We start from the raw sequence: 21,464 nt of genomic DNA, 5'->3' as shown, positions 1-21,464 counted from the left end.
ATGCAAAAATTCGAGCTATTTTGGGGAAAGCGAGTCAAGTGGTCGTAATAATTGCATGAGGTGGTGCATGCGCCGGACACAATGCACGTCACCGTCGACAAATGCACTGTAATTACTAATTAGTAACGAACGCGATTCTGCTGTTACTACAGACATCGATTTTACGCCAGAGCAGCGAATGTTTTCACACACCATTGAATACATAAATTCGTAGGGCGTTGACGCCCAGAACTCGTCTTAATTCCTCGTTAAAATCGTCGAGCTAATTAAAACGACACGAAAAATATATTTAGAACGCATGGGATGTGACGGCTGAATGCTCGTTTGGGCCCTTTGTGGGCCTGCATCGAACGGATAGACCATAACAACGCCGGATAATTGCAAGCGAACTGTTGCAGCACATTTATTGAATTTTGATTGAGTCCTGGGATAGGTTCCAACTTTTACAAGCCTTCGACACCCGACTAATTATTTATAGGTCGGGCTTTCCCACATTTGTGATATTTTTAAATCAAAAAAGGCCTTTTAGCGTCATTTGCACCCCCGTGTTATTAGAAACGAGGGTGTCAAAAGAATGGAAAAGGCGGATTTGAATGAAGCTTTCACGAAAGCTTCCCCTAAGTTGGAGTTTTTTAAAACGATTTTTGTTTAAAGAAAGGCTTTTCTAAAGCTTCGCGCAAAATCTGATACGAGGGACCAATTCAAAATAAAGCTTGACACTGGCGAAAAAATCCGGCGAAAATCGAGGCAATTGTGGGCATTTTCCGAAAGCAAATAAATGTTTGTTATTTTCCAGTACGCACCCAGACGTAGATCTAACGTTTTTTAAATGTACAACGTTGTTATTTGGTTGTATAATTACGTTTTCATTTAACGTTTATGTTACGTAGTTCAAAAACCATTTTTTTTTCGATTTACTAATTTTTAACGTCTAAAGTATACGTCTTAACTTAAAGATGTATTTACGTAAAAAACATTATTATTTACTAACGTTTGTTGTAAACGTATAATTAACGTTTCCAAAAAACCGAATTTGGTTTTTATGGCACTGTCTAACGTTAATGTAACCTTTTAGTTAAACGTTATATTAATGTTGTGAAACGGAGTATAAATAAACGTAACTAATTAATTGTAAAGAAAACGCATGATATACTAAATAACTACGTACTACTAACTGATATAAAAAAAATAAAAAAAACAGAAAAAAAGCAGTCAAAAACAACCTTATTTAAAACGTTGCCTGCTAACGTTAATTACTGGTTTCATGTTTTCTATAATTTTACGTTATATTCTTACGTTACAAAATCGTTTAAATAGTGACTAAAAAAACGATAATGTGTTCGTTGCAAATACAAATAACGTTGTTAACGCTTCTTTCCTTACGTTATTTTAACGTAAATATTTGCCATTTATCACCTGCCTACTGCCATAGTTTTAGATAAGTCTCGTAGCTTAGCTATGAATATATTTAATTTGTTTTTGATTTAATCTAAATTTATTTGAATAAATTTAAAAACCGATTTGTTTTGATCTGATCACCCTTTGTTTTCCCAGATCTAATTCCGACTCCTTTATTTATATTTAAATCAATCTCGCAGCGCCGTAATTATTTTAAACTTCGCTCTAACTTGGCTCTAATTTTTCCTAATTCGATATCAAATTCTTCTCCATTACCGCGATCGGGTTTGCTTTGGCTTTGATTTGTCCTAATTCGTTCCGGCTTGATTTATTCCGCCGATTCAAATGATTCGATTGCCGCCCCCTTTAGCCATTATGTACCGAAAAAAAAGGTAAGCCGACTTAGTAACATCTTGTCACTCCGTGGCCACTTTTCCCGTGTCACGGCACGCGTCATAAATTCCGTCCAGCAGGCCCGGACTTTTGATGTTGAAAGCTTTCGCCCGGAATCCGCATTCTGTACAAGTCTCCGTCCGACAAAGCAGATTCGCATGTCTCGTTTTTTCGCCACGAGATGACGAAACGACGGAAATAATCTTTTCCTCGGATCTGACCTACGATTTCGTGCCGCGTTGGTCCCGGAATTCGTGATATTTATGAAACTACTAAATCGTCTTTATGAACGCTCTTAAACGATCCACCAGAAAACACAATTATCTCGGCGACGGTCTCAAAATCACATTAAAACTTCCAACCGGAATTATTTCGAGCCGCAATTAAACATTGATTCGGTTTTTAATAAATTCGGGGCAGGTTTTGGGCCGTTGAATAATTCACTTGACGGGACTGTACTCGGGCCAAATCACGAGGAATGTGTTTATTGTGTCAGAATGGGGTGGTTCTACCCCGTATTGTGTGCCAGGCCTGGCCCTACTCGTCATCTTTTATTTATAAACAGTCTGCCAGCGCATTTGTCCTCCGAATCGACGGGAATTATTTACAGACGGGGATTTTTGCACTGAAATGTCTTATTCTGACGAGCTTTCCAACTTCCATCAGGGTCTGTCCACAGACGCGCTCTCCGGATTTGGGCGGGGAAGGGCTTTCTTGGGCGACGGGTGGACACAGTTGGGGCCAATGTAAATAATTATGAACACTGAATAATAAAGTGACATGATTTACGTGTTCCCAGTGGCGTAGCGCATATCACAAAAAAACTCATGTCCCACATTTCATTTATCGTCTTTTATTAATTGGAAATGGTATTCTAAATAAATTAAAATAAAATAAAAATCCCTGTGTTTCTTTGTTATAATAAGACATTAAGGGCCAGTTTACTTTAGAGAAAGCGAAATTAAAATTTAATTCAGAATTAAACTAATTCGACATTAAATTGCAATTTATTTAAAATGTATTGACAAATGTTAAGTTAATTACGAATTAAAATGTGATTGCAATTATTAAAATGTCCCGTAAACCGTCTCTAAATTTTAATTCGTCTTTAAAAGTTAACAACGGAATAAACCAATCAAACTGGCTCAATTTGGTTAATCACGCATTTAATTTTTTTAACCTCTTAAGGTGTCGAAGATTAATAAATGTTTATCACTTGAAAAATTGAAAAATTTTGGTCATCTCTTGTGCTGTTAGGTGTTGTTAAATATTTCCAGTAAACCTATTTGTAGTAATGATCAAAATTTTAATCAGGGTATTTCCATAAACGAATTACTCTAACGTTCATTGATAGCTTTTAGTCTGGTTATACCAATTTTCTGAATCTTTAATAAACAAAAATGTTAATAAAATCTGTTGTGTGATTAATAGTTGAAACGAATCAGGATCTGTTTATTGAAGCGTCATTAAGTTAATCCGCAATTAAATGCGTGATTATCTGACCACGTGATTGAACGAATTAAATTTTAACAAAGCTTTCTGTAAACTGGCCCTAAAAGTATAACATCTTTTTTCTAAATTTTTGCTTTATCTTGATTTATGCACAATAAGCTTTGTATCGTTAAGAAATAAATGATTTTAATTTGTAGCAATGAGGTTTTAGAAATAATTATTACTATTAACATTTAAAATATTTTCTGGACAACTAACATCAAAGTGATACTACTAAAAAAAATACTACAGTGACGACAAAAAAAATTGGTTTATTTGTTAGTTTTTAGTTTTTTTCACTAATTTGCAATGATGATTCAATCTGAACGAAATAAAAATTCGTCTTTTACTTTGTTTGTTATTATATATCACCAGATATATCCACCTTTCTCCTTCACGTCCAATAAAGGCACATTTCCTTGTTAAAATTCAGTGCGAGCAGCTCGGGCCAGAAGCGGACTTTTTGTCTTTAACTATTACAAGACGGAAAAACTCTAAAACCCTTTATTAAAATAGTCGGGCAATTTTGGGCACGCTCCTCCATAATAACGCCTTGCTTGGCGCTTTGTTAACTCGTTTCCTCTCCAAACTTTATCATATTATCAAAAGTTTTTTATCACGCCACTTTTTGCATGCTACATTTAGCAATATTAAACCTTTCACAATAAATTCCAACAGTGCAGTTCCGGGGGAAGTTGTGCCAAATCCGCTGACTGGCGAATTTCGAAATCAGATAGCGAACATGTTAATCCAAAGTTAGATAAAGCACGAGACGAATAAGGATATTGCTTTTATTGATTGCCGAGATAAGATCCGGATCCGCATCAGTCTGGAAAAATTAACCGGAGTTTCCACGGGACGTAATTATTGATACAAAGCGGGCGAAAAAAACAGCCATAAAATCCCGTCGTCGTATTTCACCAGATGCGTGTAGAGTAAATGTTTACATCTGTCTTTGTGTTTGCCCTCTCTTTGTTTTTGTCGCTTCCATTTTTTCCCAAAGTTAATGCCCCGGATCCCCCGGGATTCCCCTTTGAATAAGTTACACCGAAATATCAAATCGTCGTCTCAATTTCCTCCAGATTCCAAATTTCCGAGCTTTTTTCGCCCCATCTTGGCATGCGACGCACGGCCAACTTTGCGCAACTTTGTCGCTTGATTAATTCCTCCAATTAGGGCCGTTCGGCTCTTGAATATGTTATGAATTATTAAATAACATAATAGCGGCACGACGGGAGGATGATAAATCCCCGACGCTCAAACAATGCGATGCTATTTTTGCATTTACACATGTATTGGGAATAAACAAAACGAAAAGTTTGTTTGTTTTCGTACACAAAAGCCGGTCGATGGCCCCCATTTCCCGAAATAAACCTTCATTACATAATACGCGATATTTTGCCAAAAATTAATTATATTTATACAGAGTGTCGCTTAAAATGTAAATTGATGGTTACGTCGGTAGTGTCACTGTCAATTACCATCCCGCAGCTTTTGCTAACTTTGTGTGTAAGAAGATTAACTCTGTAATTGGTTAATTTAGGCGGCAAAGCTTCAAAAATTGAGCTTTTCTTTGAGTGCTTGCGAGTTTCAAGCTGAAATAAAGTGACTGCTCTAAAAGCTCGGTTAATTTTTAATGTCTTGCATATATTTAAAGAACTGATCGAAACTAATTTCACTCGCTTAAGCTCGAGGCAAGTCGAATATTTCACAAAATGAAGGAAAATGTGGGGCGAGTTAATCACTCGAAAATTTCCACATGGGGTAACAATGTAAAGCAATTTTCAAGGTTTTTTGGTTTTCGCTCCTTTTTTTTAAATTGGTTTAAAAAGTTTAAACAAAATTTAATTTTTGTTTTGTTTAGTTTCCTGGATTGATTCACTAAGTAACATTTTCAGAAAAAACTTCATCCAACGTTGCAATTTCTAGCATAAAATCAACAACAACACTTTGGAGTTCAAAGTTACTCTTTTGTGTCATTTGTCTGTACTTATTTTTTTTTTTTTTTATTTTAGAAATTCAGTGTTCACATCCAAAAGTAAAATTAAAAATTTGCTTTTTAATAATTGAATTTGCTCAACTGGACTGCTAACTCTTAGTGATAATAAGTTCTACAATTTTTTTTTCTGTTTTCTTTCTTATTTCGTGTCTCTTGAGGCACTGGCATTGGCTATTTTTAGTTCTTAAGTAATTTTTAAATTTATTTTTAATTCGAAATTGTTTATATTTTATCTTTATTTTTTTATCATTGTTGTTTTGTTATTATTCTCAATGTAAATTATGTTAAATCAAACTGAAAAAACTAAAAACGTAAATACTTTAGCAATCTTTTACACTGAATAAAAAATCTCATTCAAAAATCTAGCGTTTTCTGGCACTTATTCAACAAAATACTCGTAATTCATTAAAGAAGCCAGATTGAATAAAGCAAGTAGAAATAACTTACTTCAAAGAATATTTTTCCACAAATAGAGTATTTCATTTAATAAAGCAACTGTTGAAAATAAGCTTAGTCGAACAAAATATGCCGAAAATTACTAACTTGGAACTTGTATTTGTGATTTTCAGTATCGACAAACAAGCTTTTAAATAAGCCAAGTTTTCATTTAAAAAATGGTCCCATTATTGTCGCACTAATTCAGCAGAATGACGACAATTATTAAAAAAAGCCAATTTAAATCTTTCATAAATTAAATCTCTTTTAACAAAAGGCAAACTTCAACAGTGTATGTTACACTGAACAGAATAAGCCAAAAAATCACTGGTCTTATTGTTTTTTTTCTGTAGTTATTCTATAGAAAAAAATAAATCCTCAAAAAATTAAAATTTTAAATTGAACTCAACATAAAATATCTCAATTTTCTGTTTATTATTAAAGATAATCTCGTTTTTTGTCCTTTACGCCAAGTCACTGTCACCAGTGTTTTCCCTAAGTCTGAAATTCCGTAGGTAGGTATATTTAGATGCATTAGAAAATATTACTTCGTCCAATTTACTTACGTCTTTGTAAAAGAGACACTTTTCTCTCTAATTATGCAAATAGCTATTTTTATTACCCCGACTAAAATAAAGGATAAATTGCACAGAAACAAGTCTTCCTTTTGCTAACGTTTATTGATTACTTGCTACTACAGGGCGGAAATGTGGAAACAATTTTAACTTATTTTAATTCCATTTTGGAATAATAATGGTTTTTGGGTGTGAAGGGCCAATTTGCCCTGTCCGAACCGGGTCGGAATTGTGTTTCGATTATGTCAAGAATTCAATTCGGCCATCCATTCCGGGAGTTTTCTCGTCCTTTGTCGTGCCGGTAGCGCAGTAAGCGTCCAATTAGGGTCGCCCCGCGTCCATCAAAGCCCCCATCCTAATCGCATGTAAATATTTAAACCGTTTCCGATTTAGGACCCTTTCGGAAATCCGATACGAAGCAGACATCATCGTGTGAACTCTCCATTTCTCCCCAGCTAGGTATTTCTCGCGGTGTTAATTGGAGAAGTCTGAGATGTCACCCGATACATGTGACCGACAGCATATCCCGAATTCCAGCTCGCGAATCGAATTGTTCCTAAAATTAGAAGCTCGAACCAGACGAATCGAACGCGGGGGAGGGCGCAGGCGTCGTGACCCTCGGGCGTCCCGTATTACGGCCGTATTCTCATCAAGAAGTGGCCATTCAAACCGGGAACTTATTGCAAAGTTCGGCGGCGGCGGCGCTGCCTTTATCAAAACTTCGGACCGGTGATGGCAGATACACGACGCGAATGCAATAGGAGGCATAAATATCCCGAGATGGGCGACACTCGTGCCGATGGAGAGATTAAGGAGAAATAATGGCGAGGAGGTTTAGACACGCTTGTTTATTTTCACAAAGGCGGGGGCAGCGGCGGCTCGCCAGGTGAAGTGCCAACGTTCAAAGACATTCATCCTTTTAAAGGCAACTTCCGCAAAATAAAAAAATTAACCTTACTGTACCCACGTGTGGAGAAACTAAAAGTTGCACTCCTGTGCCTGGCAGACTTACATACGAGGCGGAGCCGAGTATGGAAAAACAGTTCAATCGCACCAAAATTTCGACAAAAAACCCTAGATTCTAATAGCAATTTTCTTATTTTCAGAACCACAGTTGATTAAAGCTTTGAGCAATTACCTAAACTCTAAACCAAATAAAAAAGTGAATAAAAGATTTTACCCGATTTTAACTTACTCTTGTCTCTCACTATGACATGATAGATAATTAATTTCTAAGGAAATTCACGAATTTTCGAATATGTTTTAAAGATATTTGCGAAAGTGTTTCGTGTCCTAAACAGGCCAAAAGGACTTTAGGTCTGACCTATTTTGGTCATTTTGGCAAAATTTCGGAAAATAATAAGTGAGTTTATTATTCAAAAACAAGATAAAAGCCAAAATAATGTTAACTGCAACCTTCCCTTGTGATTTAAGTAAGTTTTTGGTCAAAAAAATAGAAAAAATCCTCGAAACATACTAGTAATTATTAGACAAGAGAGAATCAATTAAACTATGTAATTATGTGAATTTTTGAGTTTTTCAAGAAAGTTTCGCAAAAAATTAGTCTCTCATCACTACAAAACGAATTAGATTAGACCGCTGAGTCCACTCAACGATTAAACCTAGCGAAACATTGAAATAACGTCAATTTAAAATGATTTTTCGTCGTGTTTTATTGTATTACCACTTTAAACAAGAACTTCTTGACGATATTTTGCAAAATAAAGAAGTTTCTTGCTTGTAAACAAGATAACTAAATGCGTAAATGCAACGAAAAAGACCAAAGTAATAACATTTTTGGCATGATCTTGCAAATTTATTCGAATTAAGTGTGTTTTTGACTAAAAAACGTAGGAAAACACTCGAGAAATGCAAAAATAAAGTCACTTAGAATTTCAGTGATACTGATAATAGTATAACTGCTGCCATTTTATTTTGTTTTGAAGAAACAATCATGTATCAGAAAAAATTAAAGACCAGGATTGGCTAAGACTTGCTAAGCTTTTTTTGTGTCATTTGTTATTTGTTTTTCTTCTTCTTCTTCTGCTTTTTCTTCTTCTTCTTCTGCTTCTTCTTCTTCTTCTTGTTCTTCTTCTTCTTCTTTTTATTATTATTATTATTATTATTATTATTTTATTTCTTCGGTCCATTTGAGTAAAAATTCGCGAGAAAACTGAAAATTAGGTAATAATTTTGGACGAACTAGGTAATTGCTTTACTTTTCTAGGACAATTTCACAAAAAAACTAGTTCCTCACTTTTTTTATAAAAGAGTCAAGTCTCGCAAAACGGATCAAAACAACAACATTATTTTCGATCTTTGTTAGCTTGTTTTGGGTTTATTTCAAAAAGTTTTCGCAAAATAAATATGTTTTTAGCTCAAAATAACGAAGTTTTCGACATAATTAAATGATTTTTTACATGTTTTAGTACATTTCATGCCTCAAAGTGAGCTAAATTACTCAAAACATGTCAAAAAACGTTGTTTACGACCAGCAGATTTGGCCTAATTTTAGCGAATTTATGCAAAATATTCGAGATTTTAGCTTAAAAAAAGTGCGAAAATGTTCTAAAAAAAGTAAAAGACTTTACTATTTCAGGAATTGTAAATGAAAAAGTAAGTAAAATCGTTTGGGAAACGGCTAAAAATGTTTTATTTTGACTGTGACTTCAACTTTTGCTCATGTTTCGTTAAAATACACCGATTTTTCAACGATTTTTCTTTTGGAAATAGTTCAAATAGCCTTATTTTGGCCAAAAATTACAATTTTTATACTTATTTCTCACTTCAAACCGACCAATAATGTAGCTTGAAAATAGCTCACGTCACCTTATTTTGACCTCATGTTTCACATAAAAATCAGATACAACTAAAGCAAAAGCAGTAATGGTGTAAAAAATAATTTGGAAATCAAAGGTAAATTTGATGTACTGCTGAAACGAGGACAGAGAAAGAAAAAACTAAAACATGCTTTTGTAAGATTTTTAATATTTGGACTCGAATTTGGGAAACGTTTTGGTACTCGGAGATAAGACCTTTTTTCATTAAGATTCACTATTTCAAAATTCAAACTGAACAGTCGGAAAATCAAATTAAATTTGATTTTACAAAAAAAATCACATTGGTATGGCTGCCTAGGAGAAAAACCTTTTGGGCCAGTTTTGACAGCTTATCTAGCTTCAAAATTGGTCAAAAGCTGGCTTTTCAACAATTGTGTCTTCACCTTGTTGAGGACCCGCCACTGGCCTGGAATACAAGGGGAGCCGCGCGTATTTTTAGACGAGCAATAGAGCATAGACCCCACAACTCGCTTATTTATCAATAAAAAAACTTAAATTTTCGCAGGAAAATTCGCAGATGTCTCGTCGCGCCAGATGCTCACTGTGCTTAGCACGGAACAATGCTGTTTTCCGCAAGAACAACCATCGAAACGTACGCGTTTTTATTGAATGGTACAGGTGCGGAGCCTGGCCGGAACTCCGCACGGTTCATCTCACTTTTGTTTAAACAAATAGTAAACTCGCTTAAAAGTTGGATGAGTTGCGATATCTCGGCCAAAATCTGAAATTACTGCTTCGAGTTTTGAATTCCTGCTGCAGGCCACTCATTAATCCGTTTGCTGAAATTCAACCGTTTTATTATAATTTTTTGAGCTAGGTGCGACCTAAAACCCGGGCTTGATTATTGACGCTGTGGTCGGAGCAGCAGTTGTAAGTTATCTCGGAAAAATTCGCGCCGGCGAAATGAATCTATTGTCGCCTTGGAGCGAGACGAGCGTCGAACTATAAAATTTAATTTAATTCAGGACCGGCAAACTTTACCTTTTTAAAAGCTTTTAAGGTGTCTTTAGGCGGGCGAGGCGAGCGGGGGCTAATGAAAGATGCACCGGCTCGGTATTCTCCTGCTTTTTAATGCATCTCCGAAATATTTATTCTCATTAATCGAATGCTGGGGCGGCGATTATGTAAAGTGTTAAGCGATAAATTTCGGCCGGAAACGGCGCCCAACAGGAAAAATCTTTCTTTTTTCTCATCAATCCTCAAGCATTTGGAAGTTCCAAAAATTGTTAAAAATTTATTATCTCAAACACAGGTTGGCCGTAAAATTTTCGGTAATAAAAATAATCAAAGTTATTTCCCAAAACAAAATATGTTGAGTGATGATAAACACTTTTCCGCATTTCTCCGGTAGTTAGCGTTTCATTTGAAAAAGTCACGTACTCTTATCCGATTTAATTTTACTCCAGAAACGTTGACAGTTTCTGAAACTTTCCTCCACTTTGGTAATGTAATAAACGAATTCTTAAAAAGTGCAAACACTTTAATTAATTTCTAACGTTAGAATACATTTAAAAACTTAGTTGAAGAACAATAAAATTTGGATCGATTCGTTTTTCATTTTTAATTTCAGGAAAGCGTGCATTATGAATTGTCTTTTCAGCGCGGCCATATTTCAGCAATTCAGCCCAAGAAAGGCTCATTTACGGAACAAAAGCCACTCGTGTCATGTCAACATGGTTGATTTTCCCGCACAATTAACATTTAAGTTTCATAACGTCGCGCATCGATCTAAAAAATCGAAAACTATTTTATTAAATTACCGACATGCTAGACACTCATTAGTCAAGTACATTTCCGTTTCCACTTGTACCAATCGCAATCGAAATAACTTATTCAAAATGGCAGGGAATTTGAGCAAATTTCGTCCCGTTTATCATCGATACGGGCAAGCGGTCGCGATAACATCAGTTAAGGAGTTGCGGGCACTTGAAAAATGCATAAATCAGAATTAAACTTGCCACACGAACGGATTTATAGCGAGATAGTGTGTACAGGGTGGCCACGAATACCGTCACGCTATTGTTTACGTTTTCTTATCGATGTGACCTGGAAAAAACGGCCACGATCAAATTTTATTACACCTGGACGGGGGTGCTACAAGTGGAGTTGGGGAGTTCATGAAGCGGCGTTGCTATGACGACTTGCAGGAAACGTAATGGAGACGAGGAGTTGACGAGGGATGAGGGAGTTTTCACTGATTTTTTCAATGTTTACGAGTCGCGAAATAAAGGAGGATTAGCTTTATTGGGAGATTTTTATTATGAACGGTTATGAAGCATTCACACAGTCGGGGGATAATAAAGACGCAATGATTTATTATTAGACGTTTAAGGAGTGTCTAGACAATTTAACAATGAAGCTCCAAAAGCGTTTTTATTTATTTATTTTTGCCTGTCACTGTAAAAAAAACGACTGGACCCGCACAATAAATCAATAAAATGAATGATAAATTTGATCGGTCAGGAGTACGGATATCTAAAGGTTAGGAGAGAAACGACGTACAAATAAAATGTTCCCGTCCTCGTCAATATCGCCAGAGAACGCAGTTCCACTACCGTCTGTTTTAAAAAAATTGTTGTATTTGTGTAAAACAAATAAAAAATACTGGCAGAAAGAACATTAAATTTTCAATAGTAAGACATAAACATGATGCAAAAATTTTCTCGTAAACTATATTTAAAAACAATAAACTTTTACTAACTTGCATTCTGACCCACATTTTTCAAAACGCTGCAAATACGGTTACAGATATAAGAAAAATGTAAGGAAAAAAGTTGTAGAGAATTAAATTTCCTACAAAAAAGTCCGCGAGCCCATATCCCTATCTTCAACCATTTAGGCCCCAAAGCCGTTAAAGACGCTCAAGCGACCGATTTGCTTCATTCTGCCGATGGTCAAGTACAGGAAAATTAATTTATACCTAAACCGTTGAAGACAGAAATATGGTGTCGCGGACTTTTTTGTAGAAAATTTAGTTCTCTACATCTTTGTTCCTTACACTTTTTTTATATTGTTAACCGCATTCACAGCGTTCGTAAAAATATAAAATGGAACGCAAATTGATAATTCTAAGTGATAATTCTACGCGCACCGTTGCATATTAATCAAAACGCTGGGAATACAGTTAAAGATACAAAAAAAGTGTAAGAAACAAAGTTGTAGAGAATTAAATTTTCTACAAAAAAGACCGCGACACCATATTTCTATCTTCTACAATTTAGGTATAAATTAACTTTCCGTTACTTGACCACCGTAAAATGAAACAAATTTGTAGCTTCAGCATCTTTGAAAGTCCTTGGGGCCTAAACCGTTGACCATAGAAATATGGTGTCGCGGACTTTTTTGTAGAAAATTTAATTCTCTACAAATTTCTTCTCAACCTTTTTCTTGTATCTTTAACCGTATTCGCAGCGTCTTGAAAAATATAAGACGAAACACAAATTTTAAATAATTTTTTCCTCATATTTCTGATGAGAATTTTAGTCGTAAGTCTGTTAAAAGTACAAAGCTCGACATTTCTGCATTTTTCACAAGTAATTAATGGATTGGTTGGGTTTAAATTAATTTAAAACGATTTGACGCTCGAAGCGTCCTCATTTTTACTCCACCGTACTATTTCTTTGAGTACAGAAAATCCCGCGGTCTCGTTTCGTCTCCTAAGTTATAGTCCTCCGTAGTCGGGAGGTGGGTAAGCAGGTGCCTAGTCAATTACTCAATTAACTCATCCACTATTTGCCTCATTAAAGCCCATTAGCTGAGCATTTTCGAAGAAACAAAGCCCACAAAAAGGATACACTAATAAATCATTCAGAGCGAGCTTTCTGCTCCATCTTTATTGCAAAACTCGGCCTTAGAATCGCATGAAAGGCGGAAAAATTAGCAACAGAGTTGCCGGTAAACAAACCCAGTTCGTGAACTCCAAATAGTTTGCTGCGAATTCCCGCAACGTCAACATTTTCGTTCCTGTTGCAATTAGCGTCACACCCACGCAATCCCCGAATATTAATCGCGATTACAAGATTAATATTTTTCTCCTCGACCCGAACCGGCCATTCCGTCATAATTAATAGCCCCTCTCCGCCGATTTGTCACAAAAGAGCACTTTCTCCAGGTCTAGCCCGTGTTGTGACAAGCGGGCAATTTGTCGGTGATAATCACGCGCCAATGTCGCCTTTAATTGCGTTATCAAAGATCGGCTGGAACAGGTCCGAGCTTCAGTGACCTGGTGGCCGTTATCTCCCATCAAATGATCGGCCTTGCCTGGCCCAAGCTACTACCTGAACGGAATTTAAATTTTTTACAAATATTTGATCAGAAGCCATTAAGTATGGAAATTGGTGAGGGGTGTTTATAGAGTCTGGCGGCGGAATTCCAAGTGTCGCGATTTTATCGACCAAACGAAATAGCGTGTCCGTTTGATAATGAAGACTTTCACGACTTAATTTGGCTGTGATTGCGTCCTTGTGTTCCATCGATCGGGGAGTCGCTGAACGAGACCATAATCACCACCTTGCCTACACGCAGGGAAATTTTTCCAACCTCTAAACGAGCACAACCACAATTTTTTTGGTTTTCTTTGCTTAAAATTTTCAGAACTGTTCCTATAAATTGTAGGATATAAGTGCCATTTTTTTATTGTAGAATGGGATAAATAATTGCCGCAAATAATTGGTTGAAAGAATTTTAACACAACCGTTTTAATTTTTTTGAAGGGAGAAAACAAAATCGGCGATTGGCATCATACACCGATTTGCGCCTCTCGTCCGACTAATTAAAAAATTTGCTCAGTTGATCATTTCCCATCCGTCTCTTCCGCTCCAATTAAATCCACCCTCGGGTCACTCAAACATCAATTGCGCCATCGGCAGTTCACCATTTATCACCCCTCACCTTTACCATGACCGTCGCAACCGCCCCTGGAATCGTCGTTCGGCGCATTTTAATAAGTCCGTCTCTGTGATGAAATCCGACTTGTTATGCGAATCGAAGTTTTTCAATTATGAAGTCTTAATTGACCACTTGCGGGCCAAATGTGCAATCGCTTTGTTACAATTAGCAAAGTTCGGCTTAATGATGAAATATCGGCGATCGCGCTAATAAATGAAATTCTCTGTTTCCCCTCTTTCGTGATTCATCTCCGATACCGCGATCAATCAATAACGGAGTCTCGCATTTTTCGAAAGAGAGGTCATTGTCGTGCTTGATGGATGGCGGATAATAAAAAGTTATAAGCACCTTGTGCGAAAATCCTAATTTTAATCGGATGCGGGAATTTGTACAAGTTGGGAATTTATTACTAAAGTTTCAACAAAGTCGATCTGACGGCCCTAATTTTCTCGCCAAATACACTAAATTAGTTCCCAACTAGGAGAAAGTAGAAATGAAAATCGATTTTTGACAATTTAACACAAAACATTGCATTAGTCGCGACTTAAATTTATCCCTGGCTTTAATCCAAATTTCGCACATATTTCTCGCAAGTATTACATGATGCAGAGACAATAAACTTGCCCCCGAATCCCCAAGTAAACTCCGTTAATCCCCACCGAGTCGATAATTCATTTCTCGATTTTTGGCTCTGCCTGCGCTACAATTTGAATTATTTCGAGTAAATCCAATGAAGCCCTTGTACGACTGAAAATAGATAGTACACGTAGAGGGTTGGGGTGCGATCGATGAATCGGTTTGGATTTCGTATCGAATGGAAAACAGCGGATGCTTGAAACATGCTTTTAATAGTTAACTCGAATTTGAAAAACACGGATGGAAAAAGCAGCTTCCACCCGGTTCGGAATTGTATTTATAGCAACGCACGCCCATTATGTCCGCCCTTGATGGTCGACTAAGTTTGGTGAATGACACCAGGCTGAATTTGGCCCCTCGCACTCGACCGGCACAGGAGGGGCTCCGCTGGAGGCGATTATTTCTATACTTTTTTTTTGCTTTTATTGTTTGGTTTTGATACAATAAAGAAAGATCGATAGGAAAATTGGTGGTGTTATAATGGAAATTCAAAGAGAGTGGGAAATAATTCACCCAATTTATTAAATAAAAGTTTGTTTTATTCAAGAAATACTCCGATCAGAAATAAAATCAGAGGTTTAAATTTTTCGACTTTTGTCGAAATTTTTGGCGACAAATTGTTATGGTACAATAAAAGCTCTCAACAACTGACACCGATGAGGAATCTTAAATTGTCCGCTGTAGAGAGGTGTCCACTAATGAGAGGTGGAAATTTTAATATACAGGGTCGCTAAAAAGTATGAATTCACACCATACGAAAGTTATAATCAACTTTTAATAATCATAATAATAGTAATAATAATAATAATAAAAGAATAAATTTTCTATTAAGCCAGCGCTTAGTTCTTCTGAGCCATAATAGCTTTTTTCATATGTTCCACGAATGTTTTCTCATTTATAAGCAAAGGATTATCTGTAAACTGATACTCCCAGTATTAAATATTATAAAAACTATTTATCAAATCTTATTGAAATTTGGTGTATGCTTAAGAGTATAAATTTTATCGTTTCAAATGTTTATATTTCTATCTCCATTTGTTCTGAGTTCTACGGTACAAAACAAGCATACCTTAATTTAATTGAAACTTAAAAAAAACTCGAAAATTTTGAAAACTGTAAATTGTTAGCCTTAGAAATGTTGTCTTTATCTATCGTTAGCTTTTTGCTATTTAAACATTGACCAAAAAATAAATAACTGTTAAATATAACACTTTTATTAACTGAAAAAGAACACGTTTTTTTTTTTTAAATAATCCCGAAACACTTGAATTTTACGCTACAAAAGATGTACAAAATGATTTCCACTAACTTCTTGGCTTTCTGTCTCCATGATAAACCAACATGAAAATTTTTTCGCTCAGTTTTACTAATTTGTACCATTTTTAAACTAATTATTGCACCCAAGTTAAATTTTTAGCTAATATACAAGTGGTAGATATCGCTAATAACAGTGTTTTCAAAGCTAATTTAGTTTTACTATTTTAGAAAATTTTTGAATTATTATTTTTTTTTAAATGCTCTCTTAAAAATGATTAAATTTGATCCTTCGTGCCATTTAAAAAATCAAGTCAGCCTTGTATTTTCGAAATAAATAACGATAAAAATTAAAAAAAAGCTCTCAGATGATAGAGTTTAAACACTTTTAACTGTTTCCCAAATTTCAAGGTTCTCTGTTAAACCGTTCTGAAAATATTTAACTGTATTCTGTTACATTTCTACAAAAATGTCCGTTGCGAAGAGGTGTCCGTTATTCGGAGGTTTCACTGTACTAACTGACATGAACTGAAAGATGACTCAAGTAATGAAAGATTTCAAAGATTGTGATTTTATTTTGCGAGGAGTGTGAGGAAGAACATGAAATTATTTAAAGTTTTTTGGTATAATTATTACTAGGAAGCAGTTGATGAATTACATGTTTAATAATCCAATTACGATCATAACTAACACTGCAAAGAAATTACAAAAAGTTAGTAACCCCATGTTAGGACCCGTCACCATTTTAAAAAAAATGTTGTAATGGCTCATTTCAGCACTGATTATTGAAGCGCCACTGAAAAAGCCCGAATTTCGGTTATTCCACCTTTGTAATAATTCAAGTGCATGCCCATCGCCCAATTTTTTGCCCTCTAGCTAACGATCCGCGCATCTGGCTCCCAAATCGTGCCATAATTAGAACCCCGGCAAGACAATCGGTTTGTTTACATTTCCTGCGAGTGATTAATAGTCGTCGAAGATGATCCCCGTAAAGTGCAGCCTCGGTTCCTTGCAAGTGACGTGTTCTTTTGGTATTACGGCACGCGGTGGCCGGGCGTGGCGAAAATCAATATAGCACGCAGTCGGCGCTCCACGCGGAAGGAAACCTTCCAACATTCTTCTTCGAATCGAAATTTTGCTGCATTTTGGACGCGTGCCAGCTTAAGCCCGGCTTTGGCCACTTTTGACGATCCGGTTTTAATTATTGTGGCGAGAAAAGCGCCACACTTATTGATTTATTTGTTTTTAATTATCCTTTGTGTACATTGTACCACCAGGAACTAATTTTAATATTCATGTAACTATTTAAAATTCAAATTCCCGGGCGTATTTTTAGCCCAGTGTTTGACTACATCACGAAATGACAAAATTTCCCAACGACGCTTCGTAAGAATGGACACGACAGGATAAACAGGCCGTTAAATGCACATCTTTTGATCTCCCGCTTGATATAATCCTCTAATTGAGACGTTAAGTGCCACAAAAACAGTTATGTTTATTGCCAGACATAAGACGCAGCGCTAATGGGCAAAAAATAAATGAGAAATTCTAATTTTGGCGGTGGCTTTCCCCAGGACGAAATATTTATCGATCCGTCCCTTTTTCCGGCCGCAATTTGTCGAATCCGGCGCTGCACTGGCGAAATGGCGAGACAATTGCCCATCGTTCTTCGATGATGGCTTTCCTGGCATTGCCAGATCTGCCGTATTATTCACCCGAATTTCCCGGAGAAAGCCCGATAATTACTGAAATTCCGGTATCAAAAAATCGTTTACGATCGGAGCGCCGATAAGCCGAAATTTCCATTTTTCCCGAGGAAAACTCATGTTTTATTTTATGATGCACTAGAGGCGGTCGCCGTGAATGAAAACTTTCGTTTTAAGTCGGGCCATCAATTTTTTTTCACTCAATTAAACGCAGCCATAGATCATCGAAAGTCGCTTCGATTAAAACCCGAATTAAACCGTAACAAGCGATCTAATTGGACAAAACGGCGCCATCAAAGTCACATAAATAATGCGGGAAACCTTCTAGTTTTTATTATTAGTCCGCCGCAATTTGTTATAGAAATCTCATTTGGCGGGCAAGCGCACAAACGAACTTATCGGCGGAAAGCTCCGGAGCTTTTCCACGGATAATCCAATTGTCGGCTCTCTGGCGTGTCGCGTTTTCGAAAAGGGCCACTTTTCGATCGGTTGTGCGACAAATCAAGCCAAAAATGCCGGAGAGAATTTTAATTTGGTTATTTCGTCAAATTACTGTAAATTCTTTCAGTGTGGGGCTCGTATTACTTAATTAAAATATTTCGACATTTTTGATATTAGCGATATCGAATAACACGCGGTTAAAACTTGTAAAATTTGCATTTGGCTTCCGGGAGTTCAATCAAGATACGAGGATTATCTAAGAGAGAAATAAAAATGACTGAAATATTATATCCCAAGGAAGATAAATGAAACAAAAAATTTCAAGCAGCTCCGAATTGAATTTCATGCGAAATTGAATTGCCGTCGAATTGCAAAAACGGTTCGTAAATCAATTCATTGCTACCTATTGCCACAAAGATTTCAATCCCAATTCATGCAGTGCGGTTCATTTTGTATTGACGCCAACACCCGATTATACTTTTATTTATTATTCAATTACACCCATTTTGAATTACATTTCCATGAAAAGAACAATCGAAGTATTAGCTTCGCACAAATTTATGGGCGAAGTTTTTTTGTTAAGGGCGTGAAATTTATCAACAATGTGTGAAGTACTTTATTCAGACATCGTCAGACAAATTCCAAATGTTTTAAATAAATTAAGTAATTAAGTAAATAAAAAAAATAGAAATAAAAATAGAAAAAACCACAAAACAATAATGAATCACCCAAATTTTCAAAAGTTTGTTACATAAAAGTATAAACTTTTAGCACGTTCCGACCCAAATCGGGGTTTAATTTCCAGCCGCAAGCAATCTCGAATTTATTATAATTGTCCATAAAAACAGAAATTCCTATAATTTGTCGTTATAACAGCGCCAATAAAAAAATTCAATTAAGGATAATATCCCGGAGTTTCCGCCGCCAATGTCAACCATGGGAACCCATACTATAATTAAAAAGGCAAAGACAATAAAACTTTTCCGCTGAGTAATGAATATTTAAAATGACACACAGTGCGAGCGGACGCTTTTAATTACCCCACCACCAAATTAGAATAATTGATTAAAACGTGCCGAAAAGTCGCACTTACCGCTCTTCTCGGCATTGGTGATGGTGACCCAAAAATCGATGGTTTTCTCCGGCCCCAACTCCTCGTAATCCCACTTCTTCTTCACTCGAACGGCCCCGTTCGGGTCGACAGTAACCCAGGGATTTTCGTCCCGGATTTTGAAGGTTTCCCGGTCCGTCTCTTTCTCGAGTTGAAAGACGTTTCGGCCTTCGGTGTCACCATCAGACTCCGTGAATTCGATTCTTTTGGTTGGTCGCACAGCGCGGGTTACTCTTCGTTTGCCTCTGTGCAGTTCCCTCTCGGCTAGCTGTTGCAGGTCGAGGTCGAGCTCCACTTTGGAGGATTCTGGCGGTTTGAACTTGAAGAGGACTTGAGCGGGGCGTGGGGATGTCCGGCTGGGGGTCCGCAAGTCGTGGGCTTCCACCACGAGTTCGAGGTCCACCTCCTCGGTGGGTTCCTCGCTGAGGAGGAGGTCGCCGGTTTGGGGGACGATGACGAGGTAGTTGGTCGGGGTGGCCAGGCGGTAGGCGACCTTGTCGCCGTCCGCGTCGGTGGCTTCCACTTTGCCGATGGAAGAGAAGCGTTTCCAGGTTGTGGTGACGTTGTCGCCTTCGAGGGAGTCGTCGCCGACGACGAAGCGGTACACCTTTTGCGAGAAAACGGGGCTGTTGTCGTTCTCGTCTTCGACTTCAATGACCACGTTGATCACGGCTTTGTTCACGCCCAGAGGGTCGCTGGCTTGGATTGTCAGCACGTACCGGCTGGTCTCCTCCCGGTCCAGCACCTGCAGGATCGAAGATTGAAATTGGACATGCAATTTTTGATAATTTAGAAAAACACAATAAAGACATTTTGAGAGGTACAGTGAACTTGGCAAAATTAAATGAAACGTAATCACTTCATAATCTAGATTTAATTGCATTTCATTTTTTTTCCCAGACTTTTATCTTGAACTGAGTAAAATATTGTTTAAGATTTACAATGTTGTTTGCAGTGTTGCAAAAATGTTGCTAAAACCGTTGACTTTACGTACAATTTTCTTCAAAGCCGTTCATGGTCCTTATCACATCAATTTAAATCTTAAAAATTAAGGTATAAAAAGCACAAAAACGAACTAAGATATCCTGCAAATTTTAAATAAATACAGGGATGCTTCAATTTGATATTTTTTAATCTTAATTAATACTTTGAGTTTAAAAATTACATTCAGAATAAATTTATACCTTGGAAGAAATGAGGCCTTTTACCCAATGGTAGGTATGTCCTTACCACCTTTATTCAGACATCTTTAAAGCAGTTGTCTATTAAAAGTAGACCGTAATAACGCATAACAATAAATTAAACAAAACAGAATAAAAATAGACGCTGAAAGTGTTTTTAAAAAAAATGAGAATATTTTGGAAGCCGCCAGAAAAGCGACTCTATATCTGCTTCTATTTAAGTCAAAAGAAAAATAGAACAAAAATATTATGGTTTAATAGTTTAAAGCAGAAGTGAACTTAATTTTACAGAACTAAAGCCATTCAGTGAATGTTCAGATTGACAAAAAATATCAAGATCGACGAATTAAGACAAAATTTCTCTTTTGAACAGGTGAAAAAAGCTAAAAGGCAGTAGCTGAAGTGTTAGATATTTTATTAAAAAATCCACAATCAACAGAAAGAATAAGTGAGTCTTGTTAATAAAGGTTTATGTATTCAAAAGAAAATGCTTTACATCTTTTTAACACTATTCTCTCTCTATAGTGCCTTTACTATTTAGTTTAATAATTTTTTATTTCGTTTAACCATTTCTACAATTTGACTTAGTAGTTTTGGTTTAGAAAATTTGGAATTCTTTATGTTAAAAAAAAATTTAAAAAAAAAGAAAAAATTATTTTGCTACTTTATTCCCATGCACCGAGTTCGTCAGATTAAAAAAAACTATAAAAAAATACTTTTCAAAAATATTATGGTTTAATAGTTTAAAGCAAAAGTGGGCTTAATTTTACAGAACTAAAGCCATTCAGTGAATGTTCAGAATGACAAAAAATGTCAGGATCAATGATTTAAGACAAAATTTCTCTTTTGAATAGCTGAAAAAAGCTAAAAAGCAGTAGCTGAAGTGTTAGATATTTTATTAAAAAATCCACAATCAACAAAAAGAATAAGTGAGTCTTGTTAATAAAGGTTTATGTATTCAAAAGAAAATGCTTTACATCTTTTTAACACTATTCTCTCTCTATAGTGCCTTTACTATTTAGTTTAATAATTTTTTTTCGTTTAACCATTTCTACAATTTGACTTAGTAGTTTTGGTTTAAAAAATTTAGAATTCTTTATGTTAAAAAAAAATTTAA

The 21,464-nt window shown here is 36.1% G+C and overlaps 1 protein-coding gene across 11 annotated transcripts in view; it reads right to left on the bottom strand.

The window, feature by feature from the left end:
- The window catches only part of CadN (Cadherin-N), a 171,907-nt gene that overhangs the window by 133,285 nt on the left and 17,158 nt on the right, over positions 1-21,464 (bottom strand). For all 11 annotated transcript variants that reach the window (XM_008195795.3, XM_008195801.3, XM_008195794.3 and 8 more), the window contains exon 3: positions 19,149-19,911. In XM_008195795.3, coding sequence (XP_008194017.1) covers positions 19,149-19,911 — 763 coding nt within the window. The remainder of the gene's footprint in view (positions 1-19,148; positions 19,912-21,464) is intronic.

Source organism: Tribolium castaneum, chromosome 5, assembly GCF_031307605.1.
Source record: "Tribolium castaneum strain GA2 chromosome 5, icTriCast1.1, whole genome shotgun sequence".
Classification (NCBI taxonomy): domain Eukaryota; kingdom Metazoa; phylum Arthropoda; class Insecta; order Coleoptera; family Tenebrionidae; genus Tribolium; species Tribolium castaneum.
The sequence above is the reverse complement of the archived record's forward strand: the minus strand, read 5'-3'. Positions and strand labels throughout refer to the sequence as shown.